This window comes from Callospermophilus lateralis, chromosome 1 (assembly GCF_048772815.1).
Source record: "Callospermophilus lateralis isolate mCalLat2 chromosome 1, mCalLat2.hap1, whole genome shotgun sequence".
Taxonomy (NCBI): domain Eukaryota; kingdom Metazoa; phylum Chordata; class Mammalia; order Rodentia; family Sciuridae; genus Callospermophilus; species Callospermophilus lateralis.
In genome coordinates this window covers 120,879,118-120,892,615 of record NC_135305.1, presented here as the reverse complement: position 1 = coordinate 120,892,615, position 13,498 = coordinate 120,879,118, and the positions used below count along the sequence as shown (strand labels likewise).

At 44.8% G+C, this 13,498-nt stretch overlaps 1 protein-coding gene across 2 annotated transcripts in view; it reads left to right on the top strand.

Moving 5' to 3' along the window:
• The first annotated feature begins 8,406 nt into the window (after positions 1-8,406).
• Tbc1d10a (TBC1 domain family member 10A) overlaps positions 8,407-13,498 on the top strand; it is a 32,648-nt gene continuing 27,556 nt past the window's right edge. For both annotated transcript variants that reach the window (XM_076865428.2, XM_076865419.2), the window contains exon 1: positions 8,407-8,687. In XM_076865428.2, the coding sequence (XP_076721543.2) occupies positions 8,479-8,687 (209 nt within the window). In that variant the 5' untranslated portion in view covers positions 8,407-8,478. The remainder of the gene's footprint in view (positions 8,688-13,498) is intronic.

The following is a 13,498-nucleotide window of genomic DNA, read 5'->3' as shown; positions in this document are numbered from 1 at the left end:
GCATTGTAATAAGACTTGGCCCTTGTCCACCTGTGCCTCTCCACACTAAAGGCAGTAGGAACACTGTACAGTACAGAGTAGCTCCCCTCAGTTTGTATCTGAATTCTTACATTTTATGTTTTATATATTAGGGCCAGATACAGGCTGTTATTTTTGGAATCACACTATCACAGGGAGGTAGGTGCTGCTAGGGGTGTTCAGAGGGAGGAAAGTGAGAGTGTTGAGAATTGTTTCCTGGTTTTAAAACCTATGTTGTGAAGAGCGCATGTGTTTGAAGATTCTGAGAGTTCTCCATACCTTTTTTTTTTTTTTTTAAAGTTGTTGATGAACCTTTATTTTTGATTTATATGCATTGCTGAGAATCAAACCCAGTGCCTTACACATGCTAGGCAAGTGCTCTACCATTGAGTTACAACCTCAGTACCCCCAATGCCTTTTTTTTTGGTATTGGGGATTGAACCCAGGGATGCTTAACCACTGAGCCACATCTACAGCCCTTTTTTTTTTTTTTTCCCCATATTTTATTTAGAGACAGGATCTTGCTGAGTTGCTTAGGGCCTCGCGAAGTTGCTAAGGGTGGCTTTGAACTTGCGATCCTCCTGCCTCAGCCTCCCAACCCACTGGGATTACAGGCGTGCACCACTGTGCCTGGCCCCCAATTTCTTTTATTTACAGTCTTTCCATTTGGTCCTCCTGCTTGCCCAATTAGGTCCTTTTCAGGACACAGAGGGGTGAGAGCATTCCCAAGGTCACAGAATTGGTATTCTGGTCACCCCATTCCTCTCAGCCAAGCAAGCTCAAAGCTTCCAACTGCAAACCTACTGCTCAGACAGCACCATTCATGTGACTCCATTACAAACTGCTGACACATTTTTAACTTGGTCAGTGTGATTTCATTCCTTACCCTCTGACATTTATTTGCCTCCAACCCAATTGCTAGAAGTTTGCCCTTTGGGCCAATGCCAAAATTTGGCTTCCTGAAGTGGGCTTCATGGTTTGGTGCCTAAAGTTAGCCCACTTGTAGTTTCTTTTCCATAGGCAAGGCCAGAAATCCTCTTGAACACTACCAACTGGGCCTTATTTCAAGAGGTAAAGGGGACCAGGAGACCTGGGGGAGTCCCATACTCCCAAGTTCTCCTTTCTGGGAGTAAAGGCTAGGGCAAAGTGTTAGGGCACTAGTCTCCTCCATGGATTGGCAGATCATACACTGCCTCTGTAGCTGAGGCTGTGACAGGAATCCAGGAATGCTGTTGGGCGGAATGTGAGTGAATGGGCCCTTTGAGCTGCCCTGCAGGGAATGAACCCAGTTTCCCAGAGCTTCTGAATGAACATCTGTCCTGGCCCCCTCAGTTTGCAAGAGGTCCATTGACCAGGAGGCCTTGTGACGACCATCAGTGGCTGTTGACCCAGCCACTGCATCCTGCAGGTAGCACCTTGCTATTTACAGAGTTGCTTGCAGAACTATTCTGGTTCTCACTGCTCTTGCCTGAGGATCATCATCTTGTTTTTTAACATGAGGTAGAATATCCAACATACATAGCCAGTGAAGGCTTTGGAACACCAAAGTAGCTCATGCATTCCTGGTCACCACCCTGTCTGTGCTGTACCACCAGAACAGACTGTGAAATAGAAATGTTTCTATTTTGGGATCACTGGGAAACTAAGCAGGACTGGAGTTTTTAAAAGATTTGCATTCATAGGCTCTAGAAGCACTAGAAATTAAGGAATTTCCTTTTCAATTCTACTTGTTGCTTGAAATAAGTGCTCAACACATATCCCTGGAGAGGCCAGTAATCATCAGTCCCATTTCACTTTATATATTAGAGAATGTGTACAATGGTTATATTGGGTAAATGTTAGAATATATCCGTGAATGGAAATACATAATATAACTATAGCAATCATATATGTTATTTGTCCCTGTTTAAAAAAGGCAAAGTAATAACAGGTCATATTTAAGGGTAAATAGATACACATTCATAAGATTTTTAGAAATTTACTTTTTAAAAATAAAAAGTCCTGGGGCTAGGGCTCAGTGATAGAGCCCTCGCCTGGCATGTTAAGGTACTGGGTTCAATCCTCGCCACCACATAAAAATAAAAAGTATTGTTCCCACCTACAACTAAAAATATGTATTAAAATAAAAAGAGGTGGTATTATGATTATTAGCTCTACTTATTTGGGGAAATTGCTCTTAACTATTTTGCATTACTATATTTTAAAAAGAATAGGTAAACAGTTCTACATAGTTTTGGACACTATAGTCCAAGAAGCAAGACAAGATAAACTCTTATGGTGAAGAGAGTACTGTTCCCTTAAGCTGAGTTAAATTAAGCCATCAGTGTTCCTTATCCCTGAGCTGTGGTGACTAGATCAGTGGTAGGCATGTGACCCAGTATTAATGGGTGACATACTAGGAAATGCAGGCTTCTCTCCATTTGAACAGAAGCTACCAGAAGACTTGTGTGGATATATGGAGAAGGATGTGAAGCCTGGATCTGCTGCCTTGAGGGGCTCCAGTTAAAGAATGAAGCAGCCATAGGGAGGTCAAAGAGATGCAGAGGAAAAAGAAAAATGAGGCCATATCTCTGGTGACATAATATCTGGATTAAACTGCTCCTGAAGCCTTCCCTACCTGTGAATTCTTTTTAAACTTTGAGACCCACTAAATATTTGTGGTTTAAGCTTACTTGAGTTGTGTTTTCTGCTATTTGTACCAAAAGATTCTCAATTGTTATCCTCTGCATTGGGATAAATAAGCTATTTATAGCTTGCCTGCTCTTCATAGGCTCCTTGGTACTGATCATATCTTCTGAGCCTCAGAAGGTAACAAAGGCACTTATGTGGGCTCATGGCCCATGCTCATTACCTATGAGCACATGTAAACTGCACGTTGTAGCATGTAGGAAGAGTGATCTATGTGAGCATCAACTTGCAGGAATGACCTCTGCAGGATGAGACTCAAGGATATCAACAAATTCCTATTTCCTTAGTAAGTATCTCTTATCTTCAAAGGAATGTCCACAGTAGCCAGGCAACCAGGTCACATAGTATTGCCTAAGACTTTGCACTCCAGTGAACCACATAAATCTGTGGGTCTCTTATTCGTTTATTCATTTTTTTCTGAGGTATTATGTGGTCTCACTTTGTTTCCTGGCCTGGCCTTGAACTCCTGGGCTCAAGTGATCCTCCTACCCCTGCCTCCTGAGTAACTGGAATTGCAGGTGCCACTGCACTTGGGACTCTCATTCATTTATTCAGCCCTTCCCCTTCCTGCTCACTCCAACCTAACCACATCATCTTATGAACTTCCTCCTTCAAAGAGAAGCTTTGTACCTGCTGCTCTGCTTCTTATATACTGTTCTCCCAGTTCCCACAGAAAGGCTCCCTCACTTCATCCACCTCCCACTCCCATCACTGCCCCAGTATTCTCTGTGTCTCACCCAGCTTTCTTTTCTTCATACTGACAAATATTCTATGCTTATTCATGTTCTCCCTCTTCCAGTGGACCATAAGTTCATTTAGGGCCAGGACTTTCATACCTCTCTCTCTCTCTCTCTCTCTCCCTCTCCCTCATCCCCATCTCTTTAATGGTGCTAAAGATCAAACCCTAGGCCTCATATATGCTAGGCAAGTGCTCTACCATTGAGTTCCTCTCCCAGTGCTTTATCTCTTGTTCACTAGAGTAATGCCTGGCCCATAATATATACCTATATAAAGAACTCTAGAATTTAAAGGAAGTAAAGGAACTAATATATCCTGGAAACTTCAGAAACAGTCCATGACACACAAAGTAATTCCTATTTTTCAGAAAAGGAAAATGAAATTCTGAAAAGCAATTTTATATAAAAACACCCAGTATTGGGGCTGGGGCTGTAGCTCAGTGGTAAAGCACTTGCTTCACATGTGTGAGGTGCTGGGTTCAATCCTTATCACCACATGAAAATAAATATACTGTGTGTTCATCTACAACTAAATAAATGTTTTTAAAAAAAACCCAACACCCAATTTTGAGGGGTACAGCCATAAAGCAACATTCTAATATGCCATTGATTAGATTTGAGTTAACTTCCATACCATGGCCACAGGCTGTGGTGGGAAATAAGACAATAATGAATTTGCAAGTGCTTTGCAAACTACAAATGCTGTTATTCCTGTTTGCTATTTACTGGGCAACTCCATGTGCCAGATGCTTAGATTATATTGTCACACTGAGGTTTCAGAATGACTCCTCCAAAGGGGTATTTTTTCAGTAATTCATTTTACAAGTGAGAAAATGGCCTCAGAGAAGCCAGATATGATAGTGTGTGCTTGTAGTCCCAGCTACTTAGGAGACATGCAAGAGAATTGCTTGAGCCTAGGAATTTAAGGCCAGTCTGAGCAACAGTGAGATCCTCTATCCCCTCCCCACCCTTCACCCCCCCCCAAAAAAAAAAAGAAGGAAGAGAAAAAAAAATGGCCTCAGAGAGAAGTGATATGCTCAAGGACACAGCAGAAATTTGAATCCTAAGTGGGCTGATTTAAGATAATTAGAAGATGGGGCATCAAGATTTTAATTGAAATAAGGTGTAAATAGTCTCTCAAAGATAGACACCAGGTGTCTTTAACTTGCTTCTACCCACATTCCAAGTATTGTTAGGAAAATGTCTCCTTGTGGGCTCAATAAAATATGTTTGAGGTGTGACCCTAAGACCAAAGTTATGAAGCCAAGGGCTCTAGATTTTTTGCTGTGCTTGGGGTTTCACATCTGTTCCCAAGTATATTTGGTTCCTTTCTCTCCCTTTTCTGGAATAGGCCTGTGCCCCCATGCAAGGCCTACTCTGCCTCTCCTGGAAACTGGGACCTAGAGCCCACCACTCCCTCTAGAACCATTAGAAGATACATCCTTCCAGACTGAGGGTTTAAGATGAAAACAGCCTAGGCCCATTCCCATGTTTGCCATTGTCCTATTGAGTGTTGAAAGCACTTTTTTTTTTTTTTTTTTTTTTTTTTTTTTTATGGAAAACCAGAAGCCCATGGAATGTGAAAACTGCACAGTAAAGACTTTAGGAATATCTGGGCCATGTGGTGTCAAGGAAACATCTGTCAAAATCAAGGTTTAAGACCTCTTGGAGTTTGCTTTGTGGCCTTTTGCTTCCTACCTTGGTCCCTGCCCCTCAGAGCTAACTTTTCTAATCTCTTCCCCTTTCTGGGCCTGTCTACCCCTCTGGTCTGTAGGGGAGAGTCATATCATACCACAGTTGTAAGTTTTAAACCATAGAGTACTAGACTTAGGTGAGGAAATATCATTAACAATCTCTGGGGTCAGAAGTTGGCTACTTGCGGAGTGGGTAAGACCGTATAGATATTATTGGTCTTTTATTGGGCATGGTGGCACATGCCTGTATCCCAGTCACTCCAGAGACTGAGGCAGGAGGATTGTGAATTCAAAGCCAGCCTCAATGGAATGTGACGGACATCATTATCCAAAGTACACGTATGAAGACATGAATTGGTGTTAACATACTTTATATACAACAAGAGATATGAAAAATTGTGCTCTGTATGTGTAACAGGAATTGTAATGCATTCTGCTGTCATTTATTTTAAAAAATCAATTGAAAAAAAAAGCCAGCCTTAACAATTTAGGGAGGCCCTAAGCACTCAGTAAAACCCTGTCTCTAAATAAAATACAAAAAGGGCTGAGGGTGTGGTTCAGTGGTTAAGTGCCCCTGGGTTCAATCCCTGGTACCAAAACAAAAAATTGGTGTGTGTCTCCCAATAAAGCAGTAAGAGCTGGGTTCAAATCTTGTCTCTTCCATAAATTAATCCTGAGACCTTAGGCGACTGACTACTTTTTTTTTGGTACTGGGGATTGAACCTGGTGCTTCACTGAGCTGTATCTCCAGTCCTTTTTATTTTTTATTTTGAGACAGGGTCTCTAAGTGGCTGAGGCTGGCCTCCAATTTGCTATTCTCCTGCTAGGATTTTAGACATGTACCACAACACCTAGCTCAATGGACTACTTCTGAGAAATTTAGTTCCTTTTCTTGTTAAATGGGATTAATAATAGTATATATCTTTTTTGTTTGATACTGGGGATTGAACCTAGAAGCACTTATTACTGAACTACATCCCCAGACCTTTCTATTTTTTATTTTGAGACAGGATTTCTCTATGTTGCTGAGGGTCTTGCTAAGATGCTGAGCTGGCCTGAAACTTTTGATTCTCTGCCTCAGCTTCCTATGTCAGTGGGATTAACAATAGTATATATTGTTAATATATAGTATATATTGTTAATATATAGTTAATATATATTAACAATATAGTATATATAGTTAATATATAGTATATATTGTTAATATATAGTATATATATATATACACTATAGTATATATATATACACACTATAGTATATATATATACACTATATATATATATACTACAGTATATATATATAGTATATATATACTATCTCAACAATAGTATATATCTTATTGCTAAAAGATTACAAGAGATGGTGCAACCAATTTGGACAACAATTTTCCAGTTCCTCAATGGTTAAACAGAGTTAATGTTATAACCCAGAAATGCCTCTCTTAGGAATTTCCACCCAATAGAAATGAAAATGTATGTCCACAGAAAAGCTTGTAACTAAATGCTCAAAGCAGCATTATTTCTAGTAACCAAAAAAAATGGAAATATCTAAATGATCATCACTGAGGAATTGATAAACAAAATGTACTATATCCATACAATAATATTATTAGCCATAAAAAGGAATGAAATACTTCTGGGTATGGTGGCTCTCACCTGTAATCCCAGAGACTAGGGAGGCTGAGGCAGCACGATTGCAAGTTCAAGGCCAACCTCAGCAATTTATTGAGGCCCTAAGCAATTTATCAAGACCCTATCTCAAAACAAAAAAATAAAAATATGCTGGGTGCAGTGGTGCACACCTGTAATCCCAGCAGCTCAGTAGGCTGAGACAGGAGGACTGCAGGTTCAAAGCCAGCCTCAGCGACTGTGAGGTGCTAAGCAACTCAGTGAGACCCTGTCTCTAATAAAATACAAAATTGGGGTAGGGATGTGGCTCAGTGGTTGATGCCCCTGAGTTCAATCCCTGGTACACTAAATAAATAAATAAATAGGCTGGGAATGTAGCTCAGTGGTAAAGCACCTTTGGGTTCTATCCCCAGTACCAAATAAATAAAATAAAAATAAATGAAGTACTGATAAGTGCTACATGTGAACAGACCTTGGAAACATTAAACAAAGAATCTAAACACAAAATCCACATATGAGCCAAGTGTGGTAGCATAGCACACGTCTGTAATCCCAGCAGCTCTGGACACTGAGACAGGAGGATGGCAGGTTCGAAACCAGCCTCAGCAACCTAGTGAGACCCTGTCTCAAAATAAAAAAAGAGCTGGGAATGTGGTTCAGTGGTTAAGTATTCTTGGGTTTAATCCCTGGTACAAAAATCCACATAGGGTTGTTTATATGAAATGTTCAAAGAAGGCAAATCTATAGAGAGAAAGTAGATTAATGGTTGCCAGGGACTTGGGAAGTTAGTTAATGGGTAGGGGTATGTTTTGGGGATGATAACATTTTTATGTTCTAAAAATAAAGTGATGGTTGCACAACTTTGTAAATATGTTAAAATCATGGAATTTTACGCTGTAAACAGGTGAATTTATGGTATGATAATTATATCTCAATAAAGGTGCTGAAAAAAAAAAGTTTATCAGAGCTGGGCATGGAAGTGCATGTCTGTTATCCCAATCCCTAGGGAAGCTGAGGCAGGAGGATGCCAAGTTAGAGGTGAGTCTGAGCAACTTATACCCTGTCTCAAAAAGCGGGGGGCAGCTTTAAAGCATCTCTGGGATCAAACACCAGTCCCACCCACCAAAAAAAAAAAAAAAATTAATGCGTAGCTCAATAAATGTGGCCTCCCCTCACTCCCTCCACACCCCACTGGGGATTGACTGCCACCGATCTACATTCCTCCTTTTTATTTTTTTAAATTTTGAGACAAGAGTTCACTAAGTAAAAACAATCCCCACCCATGTTCCTAAAGTCTCTCAAGGAACAGGCCCCAAGATGCAGATGCGGAATCCCTGGGGAAATACCTAGGCCTTCAGCCTGCTAGGTCTGGAGGGGACAGGCCCAGCCCGCGTCAACCGGAAAAGCCAGAGGAACTCCTCCAGGTGAGTTCTCATGATTGGCAGCCTGGCGGGGGAGAACTCCGGGTGACGGCTGCTCCGCCCCCTCACGTTGGGCCTGTTGGCGCCAGCCTGGGGGAGGTGGGCGGGGCCCGGGGTCCGCGGCGCCCATCGGGCCTGGGGGGAGCTCCCCGGAGGGCTTTTAGCTCCGCCCCGGGCCTTGCGGTGGCCAATGGACGCGGGGCGTGGGCGGGGCGTCGGCGGCGTCGGCCGAGGCCAGGCGGCTGAGGTGGCTGAGGTGGCCGCTGGGGCTCAGGCGGCGGGCGCGGCCGGGATGGCGAAGAGCAGCGGAGAGAATGGGCCGCGCGCGCCCGCGGCCGGTGGGAGCCTGTCCGGGACTCGGGAGAACCTGGCCCAGGGCCCCGACTCCGCAACAGCTGATGAGCTCAGCTCTCTCGGCTCGGACTCGGAGGCCAACGGCTTCGCCGAGCGCCGCATCGACAAGTTCGGCTTCATCGTGGGCTCACAGGGCGCCGAGGGCGCGTGAGTAGCGCTGGGGGTCTGAGCCAGGGGTTGGGACTAGGCACAGGACTCACGCGGGGATGGGCCTGGACGCGGGCAGAGCTGCTACCCTAGACAACCGACCCCTTTTTTCCCTGCCCCACCCCACTTCGTCCCTTCCCCCTCAGACCCACCCCCTCGGCAATTCTACTTCCGACCTAGGAGCAAACAAGCCCACCTATCCTCCCCTTTCCCTATTCTTATCCCCTAGACAAACTGATACGTCCCACAGGAAGGACCCACAGTGCCCTCCCAAATAAGGAACAACAACTAGCACCTGCTTTAAATCCACCTCTGCCACTATGACCTTAAAGCTGATTGACTTTGCCAACTCTGGGCAGGCTCACAGATTTGGGACCCCCCAAAACACAGATGTTCTCCATTTCTCCCCTCCCTCACAGAACCACAGAGCCCCTGTCTCACAGGTCGAAAATGACCCATTGCCTTGCTCTTGTCCCATCCCAAGACAGACTGATCCTTACACAGACTTCTGGATGGACTGACACTGGTCAGCTCCTTCACAGACAATCCCATCCTGAGACAGTTGGTTCTTTCCCCTCATGGAAGGCTCAGAGGGTGTTCCCCTACCCCATCAAAGGCAGCTTTCCCATTGTCACTGGCAACAGGTGGACAGACACTCCTCCATTTTCCAGTACCTATAGGGTAGCAGAACCTTACTTTATTGGGCAGACACTCAACTACAGGAGCTAGCAGGCAGACTCCATGGTTGCTTTGGGAATGTACACACCCTCTCTGAGGGTAGGCAGGGAGAAAGCAAGGTACCTGCTCATGTTGTAGCACATCAAGAAGGTGCCCCACCCTAGAACACTCAAGCATCCAGCTGGCAGGCAGAGAAAGCTGAAGCAGTGTAGTACCATCTTCCCTCCAACCTGGGTAGGCTGGGTAGCCCCAAAGAACCAGTCTTCCCAGAGAGCATATGTGTATGCTGGTGGTCTGTAGGGAAGATAGACTCCAGACCCCACTCTCATCCCACCTATTGTGTCACACAAGACTAGTGCCATGTACAGAACTGACAAGCCTCCTTCCTAATGTGCCTTCCATTCAACAGAGAGCCCTTTGGTCACCAGTGGAGACCCTACTCCAGCAATGACCCTATTCTAGAAGGTCTTCTTCCTTTAGCTGACCAGTTAGGACTGCCCAATGCTCCCTTCCTCTTATGACTTCTGTTAGTGCTTTGACTATCTAAGAACCCAACCCCACACAAGCAGCCCTGAAAAAGTCACTTCCGGGATTTTCTCCAGCCCCAAAGCCTCTTATTCACCAGGCCTCCTTCTCTCTAGGAGAAATCTAGGCCCCTCCTATAAGGGGAGTTTCCTCCTTCCTCTCTGGATCTGTCTCCTTCAGCTTCTCCCCAGTTGTTCACAGCAGCTGGTTCAGTCCAGGACTCAGAGAGTGCCCCTCATTTCCATCTCTCACCCTAACTTGATGTTTTGTCCCAGTTTCTCAGGGATTCGCTGTGAGAACCTACAGGGAACTTAGATGTGGCTTTGAATTGGGGTGCAGTCACCAGGGACCAGGGTACAGGGAAGGGTGGGATCTTGAGAACTAGGAAAGGAGTTTGCAGTTTCATTGTGATGTCTTGAAAGGAAGACCTAATATTTGTTGGTGAGTTATAGAATATGAGAATTCCTACTACATGCTTACCAGGCTGTTAACCAGATCTCAGAATGCAGAGTAGTGTAATGTAGTGGGAAAAGACTGGACTTAGGAATCTTATATGTTGGCTATGAGACCTCGGGCAAGATCTGAGCATTTTTACTCATTGTAAAGGGCAGTCATAACATCTGCTTCCAACATTACTGAGGGAATTAAATGAGAATTGGATATACAAAGTTGCCTAGCACAGTGCCTGGCACAAGTGGTGGCCCAGAAAATGTTAATTTCCTTTCTTTTCCTTCTAAGGGTCTGAGAAATGAGGAGAAAAATGAGGGCGTACCTCTGGTATTTGTGGGCAGAGAGAGGCCCAGTGGGAGTACCTCCCTTTGGCTGTAGTCCCCAACCAGGCAGCCAGACATCTGTATTCCCCACCCCACCAACCACAAACCCAGGATGTGGCTCTACAAACGCCCTCTGCATCTCTGGTTCTGTAGGACTGGGGCTGATGTGGGATCCCAGGTCTGCTCCTTTCTCTCTGCTTTGCTTGTTTGAGCTTTTGGGTCAATAAAATCTGTGTATCAGAAAGCTTGGGTGTTCCTTGTTTAGTTTGAATTGTGGTTCCAAAAAAGCCAAGAGTAATTCCCTGCCCAAGGCCAAAGAGGGGAAGTTATGGGAAGTTCAGGGTGACTGCCTTGAACCCAGTCTTGTGGTTGAGGGCTAGGAGTTCATGTGCTGTCTCAGAGAAGTGAAACATTAGCACTGATGGCTATGGTGGAGATGGTGGAGACTCTGACTTCAGAGTAAAGGTCCATTTCAGCCACCCTGGACCAAAGGTTGTCTCAAGAAAAGTCAAGTTTTGGTAATTGCCAGGGCCTGGAGGAACGGGGAAGAAAATAGATCAGTCTTGCTCAAGTAGCTGTTAGGTACCAGACCTGAGTAAATCATAAAATCATAGACTGAGCTGGAAAGAATCTTTTTTTTTTTTTTAATATTTTTTAGTCGTTGATAGACCTTTATTTTATTTTTTTATATGTGGTGCTGAGAATCGAACCCAGTGCCTCACACATGCCAGGCAAGTGTCTACCGCTGAGCCCCAGCCCCAGCTCCTGAAAGAATTTTAAGAAATCAATCAGCTTAACCTTTACCTAAACTTTACTTAGAAGAGAAAATTGAAGCCCAGAGAGGAGAATAACTTGTTTAAGATCACAAGCATATGCCAGACACAGTGGTGTACATCTGTAATTTCAGCAAGTAGGAGGCTGAGGCAAGAGGATCGCAAGCTTGAATCCAATCTCAGCAAGCTTTGAGGCCTGTCTCAAAAATTACAAGGGCTGGTAATGTAGTTCAGTGGTTGAATACACCGAGTCCAACTTCCAGTACTGAAGAAGAATTAGAAAAATTACAAGTGTATTAGTGACAGAACTGGGACTTAAACCTAGGGTTTCAGACTCCCAGGACAGGATACATTCCACAACCTTCACCAGATCAGATGAGTAGAACTGAAGATACCTAGCACAAACCTGCCTGCCCTCTCCTTCCCTAGCTTAGTTCAGCACTTTTTACTATATCAGCACTGTATAAGGCTAACAGGAAGGGTAAGAGTGTGTTGTCATTACTAGTACATTAGCATGATAGGTTTGGACTAGGATCAGGCTTATTCACCTTTTTCTCTCTCAGGCCTGCAGTAGAATAAATGCACAATATTTATTTACTTATAGACATTCCAAGTCAGAAAGCTAAAGTGACCCTAGAGATGGCCATTATCATATAGATAGGTAAACTGAAGTCTAAGAGAAGTGATTAGCCTCTACTCTTATCTGTCATATGAGCCTATTGTGCAGGGAAGGTTTAGTGAGACAGAGGGATTCTTGCCTGCTCTTGTGCAGTAGTCAGAGGCAAGAAGGTAGTCAGCCAGTGAGTGACCCTGTGGGTGGCATAGGCACAGACAGAGATGCTGGTAACATTAGTTCTTGTGATTTGACTGGAGGCTGAGGTGGGCATTGAAGGCTGGGTGGGCTCAGGTAAGGGGAAAGAAGTGTTCTCAGCAGGGAAGGGTGGGAGGAGTGCTGTTACCCTTCCTATCCCTTGGTGGGTAGGAAGAGCAAACCTGTTAAGTGTCCCTTCTGCAGCCTAGAGGAGGTGATCAGGAAGGGAAAGAAGTATACAAGTTGAATGCCAGGTCTTTTGGCCTGAAGGAGATGATGAAAGGTGGATCCCTTACTTTCTCTCTTTTTCTCATGTGGTTGTTAAGACTGGCCTCCTGAGGCTAGAGCTTCCCACCCAGACCATGCTCAGTCTGCAGGCCAGATGAGGTGAGGAGCTATGCTCTCTGACATCCCGTGGGCGTTGGCTTCCTGTTAGGGGAGCAAGGGATCTAAACTGGGCTCAGGGAGAAACATCTGGAACAGCAATGTTGCATTCTTCAATTCCTCTGTCCCCTGGGTCCTCTGCTTACAGCCAAATGTGGCAGCTCTATGACTTTGGAAATCAGAACTGGCTTAATTGGCATCCCTTATAGATTGTGCCAGTTTTGATTGAGGTGAGGCCAGGGCCCTCTTGGCAAGCCAGAACTTGACTTCTTGCCCTCCCACTACCTTCTCTCGTTTTTAAGCTCAGAGAATCCACTTTTCTTGAGCTATTACAGGTCCTGGGAGAGCATGGAGCTGGCAATAAGTGGTCCCTGGGTGACCCATCTGGAAGGAGGCAGTTATACATGTGGGGCCCTGGTCTGTGACTCTAGACCACAGGCCCTCCCATTTTCTCTCCTCCTTCCCTTCTCTCAGCCTCAAAAGAAAATCCGGTTTGGTGGCCCTGTGGGTGTTCTAGGGCCTCAGACAAGACCTGACTTGGTAAAGGCGGGGGCAGGCACCAGCTGCTGCCCTGGGAAGGTGCCTGTGTGTCCGCCTGCTAGGAAACCTTAAGCTGTGGGAAAGAGATAAAGTGGTGGGACCTGCTTGATGTTTGGTCCTCTCAGCATCTGTCCTGAAACAGGACCTTCAGGGGACAGTGAGACCTGGTTTTGTTCCAAGCATCCAGTCTATTTACACTGAGCAGGGAGAAAGAAGATGTTCCCTCTTCACATGAGCTCTTGAGTCTGTCTGTCTGTCTGTGTGACCATGGAGTGTTGCTTCACTTCTGAGCCTCAGTTTCTCACCTGCAAAGTAGTTACAATAATA